We start from the raw sequence: 11,560 nt of genomic DNA, 5'->3' as shown, positions 1-11,560 counted from the left end.
TGCCAGCTCTCATATTCTCAAGTTCTAAAGCAAGCCTCATCCCAGCGACTCTACCTGAACAATCACTACTAGACCAGATCTCGCTTACAATGAACGCCTGAGGTGGGGAGTATAAGTTGTGACAAATCAACAATTGTGGAAACGAAACGCGCTGCAAACCGTGACCTGAGTCGACCACTTCTCAGAAGTCGCTATCTTTCAATATGGGCAAGTTGTTTGATAGTTTCTCTGCTGATGTCGTGGTTCCCCAACCAGACGACTTCTTTCCGATTGCTTCATATAGTATTTACTAACACTCTTGGATGAGTTAAATTTCATCACGCCCAAGCAGCACCATAAAGCGAGAGATGTTGTGGAGATTTTCTATATGCATGTAGATACTTCACATTCAATTGATATATTCAATATTATTGTCATGGTGTAGAGTAGACCAATCAGTGTAGCAGCAACCTTTTAAATGAGCTTACAAACAATTACTCACCCTGGAATTCTGGTGGGCCCACCATGGTCTGTTGACGACCAATTCTACCAGCAGGAATGAATCTTGTACAGGTAGGTCTCTTCAGGGCCAGCTGACCTGTCTGAAATGAGCGCGTCATGGTGACTCCACTCGATCCCATCCACTGAGACAACAGAACGATGCCTTCCACCAAGGTTGTTGCGTGGCGCTGACGAAAGAGGAAGTCGCACACCCCAAACTTGGAGTCGCTCCGAGAGCTCCGATGACCTAAGTCATACTGAATGTATGCCGCCATTGTGGAAGATTAGGCAAGTCGCCAAGTTTATCGAGAACTTCGAATGGGGCCAAATAGACACTCTGTACTATATTAATACCATCGCTGAATAGGAACATATTATTACTTCGTGGCAAGGATCCTGCTTACAAAATATTAGTAAAAGAACAAGGTGATACTACCGATAAGGTGGTCATCTCTCTCTTTCTTTTTTTTTTTTTCCAGATCTGGAAATCGTACTTCTAGAAGAGGGTGGATTAGTCTTCTCAACGATGATTGTTAAGATCTCCGCTTCCTTATAATAGTATCCTCCCATTCTTATGCTTATTTGACTGCTTCGCCTTTTATAGCAGACTGAATCCCACCGATTCTTTCCTTTGGCTAAAACAGTACCTTGCAGTGAATACAACTAGCTGAGATCGAAAACATGAAACCGACTGGAAAAGAACCACCGCTACCAGGCCTGCTTGGTCGACCTCATTCCTTGTTTGACAACTCATTCGTCATCGAATTCTTGCAACCGCCGCCTGAGCTGGATGCCTCGGTGCTTTTCCGGGCCACCTACAAGGGTGGACACGAGGCAACAAAATTGGGAAAACAGCATCCACAGGTAGGTTGAACTCTCTTTTCCTCAGAACAGCTGGTGTAAAGATTCATAATATGATAGTCGCCTCCACTACACATTCATTTCACGCAGTTCGAGTCCTTTTTTGTTGAAGAGGGAGCCCTCGGAACCACAACGACCTATAGTTCTATAGACACCATCCATACAGCCACAGGCAACTATATGCAGGCGAGTTCTGAACCTGGGCCGATGAAAATAGATGCTGTCCCAGCCCGGAACGTGCATGGCGTAACAAGGATTCCGCCCAGAACGCCACACAATTTCTGGCCGTGAGTGACCCTCTATTGTAATTTACCGATATGGACAACTAGACCTGACTCTTAGTAGTGTCTCTCCTGACCACTCCTTCTGGTCCACCCCCGAAGGACAAGAATACGAGAGATCCCAACCCAAGGGCCGCAGCTCCAACACAGTGTTTCTCCTTTGGGGCCACCCGAGGCATACAACAGTTCATTCGGCCGGCGCAAAATTCCCCACATCCTTCCCTCCAGATATGGATGCTGCGTTTTTTCTAGCCCTTCTTGGCCTTGTGGATGCCGTACACGGCCAGCGCCTCACAATGAGCCCTGGCCTAGGAGCAACCCTCATGGTGATGCAAACCGCGAGTGAATCGTGTCTCATACTTTTACCGAAAGCTTGGTGGCTTGGATCCCTGCGATGGAGGATACCTTGGACTGCACAGGTGATGTTAGAGTCTATTCGGAGCATCTTTGATAGGAGGAGCCCTGTGCAGATTGTTGATGATGTTATTGAGTCACAGTTTGTCAGACGACAGTGATCACGTTTGCGTGTGACATAGTTTGGTGTTGGATTTTCTGTTGAATTATTTCTTGGCATTATACTCTGGAAGATGGAAAGCCAACTTGCGTTATGGGCCTAATCTCCTAGGACACCTACCTACTGTAGTATTTCTTCCCGTAATGCGCCCCATTCCTGCTCCTCATCCAATCACGCCAAACCAGCTCTACCCCTTTACTTCTATCTCCGTAATACGCCTCATTTCTATCGCCGCACTAAATCAACGTGCCTAGCCTTTACTTCCCAGGTATCCCATAAAAACTGGCCATAAGTCCGATTGAAAGTATGTAAAAACGGTCTTTATGATTTTTAAACCCTCTCAGCTTCCCTTTTCAGCACGAAACGACTCAACAGAGAATTCCCCAACTGCTGGAAGCCATTTGGCAACGGCAAGCGAGGCTGTATTGGAAGAGGAGCTATTCTAGTGCTTACAATACGTGTAGCGGACTCAGCGCGAAGAAAATTACAAAAGCCCTATTGTAGTATAAGTTGAGAGACGCGAGCTTTCACAGCTGATCTGGTCGGATGCAGAGCTTGTTGGACGATCCCAGGCATGATTTGAGTGAGGAGCCGGAACCGGCCATTCCCATTGGGCTCGGAAGAATCCACTCGTTTGTGGTTGCCCAAACATTTGCAGCGCGCTCTACCAAATTTGTAGTGCCATAGGTCGTGACGAGATATAATGCAAATGCATTTCGTGGAGGCATTCCGACATCCAGGATGCAAGGAAGGAGGGTGGAAGTTTGAATATTTCGTTTCGTACGCGAGTTTGGCTCTGAGCAGGCGTATGGGTGTGATCATTGAGATGTCATCTCCATTAAACATACTATCGTTAAATATTCGAAATGCTGCTAGGATCTGAAGATCTGAAGTTTTCAAAAGATTGGTTACACTGCACTTAATGCCAGCGACGTAGGTGACCTTAAAGTAGCCTCTTCAAAATATGCATTGCCCGTACACTTCCAAGTGGTCAATAGCAGCAGCAAGAGTTGCGAAGTCTTTCATACAGCAACCGTTCGGGCAGTGGTAAAATTTCTGCTGATGTATTGGAGAGCTTAAGTGTTGATTCTAGGATGCGAGTTTGCTCAGATTTGGAAAAGAGAGCACTTATAGACTTCACTCTGGCCATCCCATGCCTCCTCTGTGACCTCGTATCAAGTAGTCTGAGACCAGTCGAGCAACTTCTTGGAGATGATACCATTCAGATCACGGCGAAATATACCGTGCTGAAATGAAGCGCTGCCTTTGCATTTGGTTACGACTATTTCACCTACCATGTCACGATGCTACTCTCATCGCGGGATTTCAGCATATTTATCACATGCCCTGCACCATAGCTACGCTTTGGTGGAGAATAGCACGCGCGGCGGGGTGGAGTGATTTAATTTACCTAGCATCAAGTTAATATATACATGTATGCTTACACGCAGTAAATTTAAGCTCATGCTACAAAACGGGTAGTTCGATTGAGACTTTTGCAGTAGTCCATGCATATCAAAGTAGATGCCTGCCGCTCGCGGGAAATATATAAGGCGCAGGAGTGCCTGCTTCTTCGTCTACCTTACATACTTCCAGGATATCTCTGCACTTTTAACCACAGACGCCCTCAAAGTCAATACAAGTCAAGCATCTTGTGATATGTCAGGTATGTATCTCTTTTTCCAAGCACATGCTTTCGCCATCGAACCTAGCATCGCCCTCACCCTGCTTTTCTAAGATGATATGTAGGTGATATAGACACAGACTCCACTCATGAACCAGGGTATCGTGTGATCCCTGATTTTCAAAGCGATGAAACGCCATTCGAACTCGACACTGTCCGCAATACCACAAGGGAGCGCCGGACTGGTTTGCTGCCATAGGGTAAGGCGGCGGCAACAGTCCATTTCCAAGCGTCGATCTGGTCGCTTTGCGACGTCGCTGGTGTACGCGTCGATGCGACGATGGGGAAAATAGGAACCTTCTCAAAGGTAATGGCTCGGTATTCGAGTTTCGTTTTCTGTGATTAAATCTAGTTCGGCTCACTCCGAGGGTAATGAAGTTGGGTCTCTGTGTAAAGTCTGGTTGCATTTCGCTCCTTCAACGGACACAGATGTCAACCCTTTGGATGAATGGATCCTCCGGGCACCCTTGTTCTTGCCTTCATCTAGTGTTGATACACTAGGTTCTTCACTTGCACAATTTTCAGCCGTTTGGAATGATTTCCACCAGCATGTCCTCCCTCATGTTTCTCGTCGGACCGGTGTTTATGTATAGGTGATTTCTCACGTGCTGAATAGAGGACTGAACCAGCTAGAATTGACCAATATATTGCAGTGACCAATTCTCCTATATGATTGCTCGTGATTTTTATTTTGCTGCCAGTGGCTATGGCTGTGAGTTGGACTGGGTACTTTATAGAACTGTCGGCATCTTCGTGCCATTCAATCGGTCCAAATGTTGCTAAATGCTGCCTCAACGCGGCAGTAAGATAAGACCGAGATTCTTTATTTATTTCTTGCAACGCAGTATTGATTCGTAGCGGACCAGCGCATGCTTTTCGTCTTTCTTTAGCGAGATTGAAGTGAATTCGCCCATGCTGTACACACGCAGTTTAATGTGGCACTCTGATGAGTTATTTCGACCCTTGCTATAAAGCTGGACTGCACCGTTCTTCGTTGTTTCATGTGTTCAGGAAAGTCCAAGTGTTCTGATTCGGGTTGCTACGTCTGGAACGGACAGATCGAGAAAAAAGGGCATTGGGTGCTGGCTTTTCGGTATCCCATTGACTACCGAAACTGACATAAGCAGCAAAGGCAGCAAGACGGTATTCTTTACGTCCTGCATTTATATGGGGGATCATGCTAAGGATTATAGGGAGACCACCAAACCAGCTTCTGCCTCCATATTGGGAAGCAGGGTATTCCATTTCCGGTGCGGCGACTACGATCGCCCCATAAGGGTTTGTGCAACCATCGACTAACTTCAAGTTGCACATAAATAGACGCAATGAGAAACATTTGAGAGCATTCCGAAGGTCTTTAGACAATAGGCGCAGATTGGACTAAACATGGAGACAATTCTTATAATATTGTTGAATTCACAACACTTCCTCCCTGTCCACTTATGGACCAGGTCTACTTTGGCCAGGCCCTCTTCCATTACGGCCACTTTTATACTAGGTTCCCTTCGTCCATGCCAGTTGTCTTTCCTCCCAACTAGATCCATTGCCGGGCCCGAGACATTTTGGGAACAGGTCCACTCATGAACAACGCGGAAGACACTTTCGGCCGAGGGCTGCTTCTCCTCCAAACCAACCCAATGCCACGGATATTTCGTGCACGCGACGTGAAGGACATTTTCGAACCTTGGACCTGCCATAAAAGTGGCTGTAATGGAAAATAGGCTGGTCCGAAAACTGGCGTGGTGAGAGTCTTGTATTATGAGAGCATCCCGGCCCCGGAAGCGGGCTTAAAACGAGAGTGGACTTGGTCCGAAAGTGTGCCGCATAAAGCATTGATTTAATAATGCGGCAGCGGGTGTTGGCCAAGTCTAACCGCCAGAAGCAATCGGGGATGTGCTCCTTGAGGTCCTGGATGTTCGTGACGCACAGCAAGACGAACACTCCTACCCAATCTCAGCATAATTACCAAAGGTCGGCATATCCGATAAATTCGCCACTTAGGATAAGACCGAAAGATCAGATCTATAGTAGGTCAATATGATCAGGAGAGAATGAAAACGTAGACGGGGTGAGTTCACTCTATTTTTAAGCAAACAGATATGCAGCTTTGTAAGCTTTGATCCCAGTAAGACATAAGTCGTGCACTTCTCCAGATGCGGCGCCATCAAGGCCCGGCCTGTACTCGTCCTCCGAGGAGCTAGCAGGATGACTCAGATCACGAAAGAGGACTAGGCGTAGAATCGAATTGGTTGGATTAGAGGCTATGATTATTGGAAGAGAGAGAGAGAGAGGGCCCCCTCTCTCAGCCACAAGCCTATTTAACCATGGGTGCCTGAGGCCCCAAATCAAGTAACCGAAGGGGTAGGTGCAAGCCACACCAGCACGAGGCACCGGAGAAAAAGGCTTGGAATCAGCCCTCCGGTGGCTGGGCATCTGACTCGATCGGCGGCTGGGCTTCAATACCCATGTCCAGAAGTGGACTGCCAACGCGCAGGGCAGTAGCTTTCCATCTCCGTGGTTTTGTGAATACGAAGCACGGTCCGCTTCCTACAGCTGTTCGCAGATCCGCCTTGCTCTACGGAGCTGAAGCATGGTACATCATGCATGTGCCCAGGCTCAGCTCGCCCACAGTGGGGGCCCTGCGGAAGAGACTTACCCACAAGGATACAGAATGCAGGGGCCTTTCGGGGGCACTAGCAACCGAACGCGGGACGATGAGAGAGAGAGTTGAGAAAAGGGCAAAGTCACTGCTTTCCGAACCCAGGAGGATGTGACTGCGAGTAGTGACTACGAGAACCAAGTACTAATGAGATGAGTCTGGTACGACGAAAAAGGCGTGGTTGCTTGGTGTTGAGGAGCCCAAAGATTTTAGGGTTGGCCCAACGCTCCAACAACTTGGCCGTTGTGGCTACTCGTCCGTTGTGGCTACTCGTACAGTGGCGGTGGGAAGCTTATTAGGCGGGAAGGGCTCTAAAATCCTCGATACAGGCTCTTAATAATACTCCGTACTCCCAGGTGCTTTGATAATCAATCCTAAAAAGGTACTCCGTAACAAAGCATCGCTGAATTAGAAATGCACTCCAAGCGGGCCCGAGAATAATCTTGTCCGCGCCCTGGGACATGACAAATCCCGTAAGGAAGGTGAAGTGACATCGGCTCACCCGTAATCGCGGTTCGATCTGAACCATCTTCAGTTCCTCCCAGCATGCCCGATGGGGAGTTTTCTTGCGCGATGGAAAGATCTCATCATCAACGACATAAAAGGTCTCTTTACCCGTCACCAAAGAAGCCATAATCATCATCTACGTCAAGTCGATGAGCTGGATGTTGCTCTTGGTTAACATTGGATTTCAGGGCAACTTTATTTCATGATGTTTATCCCTTACACGAATCCCTCTTCCAAGAAAGACCCTAATGCTCGTCGCATTATCAATACGCATGTGGCTGCCCATACCAGCGTCAATCGTCGGACATGCAGGGGCTCGGGGAATTTGCCAGGCGGCTTCGCGGGCTGCCTTAATTGGTTCTATGTCCCAGAACTAGCCATGCCACCCTCAAGGCCTGACCAGCAGGAGGCATCTGCTGATGATGAGGGAACGGTCTCTCATAACATGCTTGCACAGCGTACCGTGGCTCGCAGGATAGGCTGTAGGCCGTTTGCTGGCGGTAAATTCTACCCTCTCGAGAGCCAGGGAGATAATTCCCGCGGACCATTACTTCTGCATGCCCTTAGTCATTGTGAGTACAGCTGGTCAGGTGGCATTCTTCCAACCCTGTGCCTTAGGCCAATTCATTATCTACTCTTCTCCTTCATTGTGAGCCGCGGCTAATTGGACTGGACTGGACATCCTGTTTAAGATTTTGACGTTCTTCTTCCATACGATACAAATGTCCTCGGTCTGGGAAATGCAAGAAGACATCGTTACGCGACAGAGTTACTTGCATGGACATATGAGCACAAGGAGGTGCTTCATAGCCTGGCAGCATTTAGTCTATGCATCTTGCGCGACAGAGATGGCAGTAGACACCTCTATCAGGCGATCCTGTACCACCGCCAATGTCTTCTTAAAGCTGTGCGTCAGAAAATTTCCAGCCAGGAGATAGACGAGGTGCTGCTCCACAGTCTTTGCATGATGATCTCTATAGACGAATGCCTTATGTTCAACGAGTATCGCCAGGTGCATTTAAAAGGGCTGCAAGATGTTATACAAGTTCACAAAGTTCAGAATGCAGCCCGACATTCGCGCTGCACTGTCGGCCCTGATCCACCTGCAGATAAGTCGCCTATGGAGATGGCGGTGGAGGTAAAGGGAGCCGTGGTGGAATTCCATCTGCAAGTTAACCTGGCATTTGACAACAACACGACGGCAATGCTAAGCCCGAGGACTCTCCCACCGTACTCCTTGGATGCCCTGAAAATGAGAGCCTTGAATTTACCCCCTGGTTTTAGTGATCTCATTTGTCGAGGTCTTCTCACTGAGAAGATGGTTGGCCTACTCGAGAACTTCGCTGCCTGGTTTTTTAAAGGGATGGGGACGGAGGCTGCATGCCGAGAAACCTGGCGATACTCGAATTTCCACCCAGCCAATACCCTTGAGAAGTGCATCGCTATGACCCTTGTATGTTTGGCAGATGATTTAAGCGCCATTGGCTTGCATCCGTGTGCAGTAATTTTTCGGCAACCGAACCAGCGCTCACAGATTATCTTATCCTCCTCGGAACTGTGGACTCCACCTTACCTCGGTGGCCTTGTTACGTGGATGTCCACTGTCATCGCAACCCCGCGCAGGGAATCACTTATCGAAGGAGATACTCAGATGGCTCTGTTAAGGGAGTCAATAAGGCATATGAAAGTCTGCCGATCTGTGGAGCAGGTTGAGGCAATACTGCAGGGTTTCTTCTATGATCAGAGTCGTGCTGCGGAGTGGAGACGAGTGTGGGGGAAGGCTCTCGTCTTATAATGCTCTTCGTTCTTTACCTTCATTATTTATATCTCAGTCCTGCTCATGCTATCTGTCTGACAGTTACTGATCATAGCTATACACTGTAGTTAAAGAGCGCCAAGTATACGTACTAGAGACACAGACCAATGCAATTATGTCTATCTTTCACATGTAGCACTAGTAGGTGGCTGAAAACACGAGCAACAATGCCAAACGCAAATCTTAGCGTCCGCCTGCGGCAAAATCCCCAAGCCCATAATCCTCTTTAATCATGTCAGCGGCCTTCTCCGCAACCGCGTACACGGTGGCCACAATATTTCCACTGATATTGTTTGGAAACACTGAAGCATCCACAACTCGCAATCTTTCAGCCCCTTTTACACGCAGACGCGAATCGAGAGCATCGCCCATAGCAACTGAACCGCAGATATGGTACTGGCCAGCAATAGTGTCCCGCACGGCTTGTTTAGCTTGTGATAGATCTTGCATGTTGAGCGATTGGTCTGGGAATGAGCGGCGATCAATGGAGGAATTGAGAGCTTCGGCTCGTCCCATGCGGTCCGCCCATCGGAGGAAGGCGGCGACCAGGCTCACGTCTGCCTCGTGTGTGATGTAATTTGGCTGGATTACCGGAGGGGTTGTGGGGTCTAAGTAGGACGCGCATTAATGAGTCGAGAGAACTTTCCTAAGCAGTAAGAAGATTATCTTGTCGCAGGACTTACCGTTATTCTGGATATGGACGTACCCGCGGGAGACTGGGTACACTAGGCACAATCCAGCAGTTACGCGAGCTGGCTGATCGGCCGATTGCGGTGGAAACAGTTGGCTCTGGTGTTCAAAACCGGCGGGATCAGTGGTCGCAGGGACAAGCACAATCTGTAGATTTGCCGAATGATCGCTCTCCAATTGTGCGATGATCTGCTGCAATTGCTGCGCATGAAATGGCGTTGTAGATTTCGTGTCACGAATACTCTGAATCACCTCCCCGAGCTCTGTTGCCGACAGGATACTCTTGACTGGCAGAAAGCCCTGCATGCTTCCGATCGAGCTCAACGGTCCGCTTCGGGTTGCCGTATATTGCCCTGTAGCAGCCTGCATGGCTTCGGGGACTTGACTAAGGGTATCAAGCGTGATCACTCCAGGCCTTACCTCCCAAGTCATAAGAGACATTGAGTGATCTTGGAGATTATTGCCTACAGCAGGATTCTCAACCATGCACTGCACTCCGGCGGCTTTCAACACCTCAGGGTCCCCAATACCGGACAATTCCAAGATCTGAGGCGACTGAATGGCTCCTGCCGAAATGATGACTTCCTGATTGGCGGAAACCACATAGTCCTGGCCATGAACAGTCAGGCTAACGCCTGCTGCCCTATTGCCTTTTAGGATCAACTTATTCACATGTGCTTCGCACAGAACCTTCAGATTCGGGCGGGACCTGTTTGCGTCATAGTAATCCCTTCCGGCGTAGCTTCGCTTACCCCGATCCGGTCCCGTCCGGGCCACAGTCCCTAAGCTATGAAAGAACCCAATATGATCGCCACTCCAAGCATCAGCTGGCTTCTGACTAATGCCAGTAACCTCCGCACATGCCTTGATAATATCAGACTCGATTGGCAACTGCGACTCGTTAAAGCTGGTTTTTATCGGACCAGTTGCTCCGTGGTATTCGCGCGCTAGGGTGGGGGACTGTTGCATATGCGCAGAGTCCACAGGTTCAAGTGTCTAAAACCTGGTAAGAATACAGCCAACAGTTTAATTCTGCAATTCAACGAGATACAACCTGGTGTTTGCGCATATAGTCCTGCAGATTCTTCGCAGACCAGCCTTCGTCATCTACCAGTGCTGCCCAGTCATCATAGTCTTGTGAGGAACCGCGCGCATACATCATATAATTAATGCCGCTGGAGCCCCCCAAGAGCTTTCCGCGTGGAACATGGTGGACTTTTCCGTGATTGGCTTCCTGCGGTGCTGTATAAAAACACCAGTCATATTCGGGATTTTCAAAGGCCTGAGAAAATGCAGCGGGGGTATCGATGACTGGATCACCAATACGATATTTTCCAGCCTCAATGATCCCGACTGTAATGTTAGGGTCTTCACTTAGCCGGGCAGCGATAGTACAACCTGCAGTACCACCACCACAAACAAGGAAGTCAAACGAAGTGCGTGTGAATTCCTCGATAGAGGTCACTGGAGCCACGGGCTGGATATTGGACAAACTCTGAACCATGTCGAATGATTTTTCTTCAACACAAATATGAACACAAAGATGATGATATTCCTATCTAGCAAGGTAATGGTTCTCTTGCTTTTATGTTCAAACATGCGTCCGCACAATATCCCAAGTTGGCAAGAATTCGTAACCTACTTCGTACAATGAGCCAGTTTGTGCGCGTAAGCTACAATCTTTCTCTAGCTAACGAAGTTGATGACTCAACTTGATTTCTCTTAACTAGTGGCGTGGGGGTTTCGATTGGCCGTGCTTATAAATTTCTCTTGTGATTATTCAACATTATTGAAAATGCGCTCATCCACTACTCTATTTCTCTTCAAGCTTTTAGGCATCAGGAAATACCAGTCGTATTCCAGAGCCAGGTTTACTAATCACATGTATTGGTGGCTAATTATTTAAGTACAGTGTTGTGCCAGTGTGTCTAGCGAACTTTTCGGTTTCTCAGCGGTGAGAGGAGCAATAAAGTCACTTGCAGTATTTGTTACCGTTGCTGTAGAGGGAGCCCTTGAAAGGGGTCCGAATGCATCATGATCCGTTCTACTCTGATTATTGGCATGTTCA

The 11,560-nt window shown here is 48.3% G+C and overlaps 4 protein-coding genes across 4 annotated transcripts; 2 read left to right on the top strand and 2 right to left on the bottom strand.

Annotated features, from left to right (window-relative positions):
* Positions 1 to 307: 307 nt before the first annotated feature.
* On the bottom strand, positions 308 to 755 carry TRIVIDRAFT_201503 (uncharacterized protein; the record flags this gene model as incomplete). Its single annotated transcript, XM_014100760.1, has 2 exons — positions 308 to 363; positions 482 to 755. 2 exons carry the CDS (start codon positions 753 to 755, stop codon positions 308 to 310), a joined length of 330 nt encoding a protein of 109 aa, XP_013956235.1.
* A 406-nt stretch (positions 756 to 1,161) lies between these two features.
* Positions 1,162 to 2,137, top strand: TRIVIDRAFT_53667 (uncharacterized protein; the record flags this gene model as incomplete). Its single annotated transcript, XM_014100759.1, has 2 exons — positions 1,162 to 1,344; positions 1,739 to 2,137. 2 exons carry the CDS (start codon positions 1,162 to 1,164, stop codon positions 2,135 to 2,137), a joined length of 582 nt encoding a protein of 193 aa, XP_013956234.1.
* A 5,054-nt stretch (positions 2,138 to 7,191) lies between these two features.
* Positions 7,192 to 8,781, top strand: TRIVIDRAFT_151299 (uncharacterized protein; the record flags this gene model as incomplete). Its single annotated transcript, XM_014100758.1, has 2 exons — positions 7,192 to 7,558; positions 7,835 to 8,781. 2 exons carry the CDS (start codon positions 7,192 to 7,194, stop codon positions 8,779 to 8,781), a joined length of 1,314 nt encoding a protein of 437 aa, XP_013956233.1.
* Positions 8,782 to 8,985: 204 nt separating this feature from the next.
* TRIVIDRAFT_71023 (uncharacterized protein) lies at positions 8,986 to 10,996 on the bottom strand (the record flags this gene model as incomplete). The annotated part of the gene is made up of 3 exons (XM_014100757.1): positions 8,986 to 9,410; positions 9,486 to 10,488; positions 10,544 to 10,996. 3 exons carry the CDS (start codon positions 10,994 to 10,996, stop codon positions 8,986 to 8,988), a joined length of 1,881 nt encoding a protein of 626 aa, XP_013956232.1.
* Between the last annotated feature and the right edge of the window lie 564 nt (positions 10,997 to 11,560).

Source organism: Trichoderma virens (genome assembly GCF_000170995.1).
Source record: "Trichoderma virens Gv29-8 chromosome Unknown TRIVIscaffold_40, whole genome shotgun sequence".
Lineage (NCBI taxonomy): Eukaryota > Fungi > Ascomycota > Sordariomycetes > Hypocreales > Hypocreaceae > Trichoderma > Trichoderma virens.
This window is presented reverse-complemented; position numbering and strand designations above follow the sequence as displayed.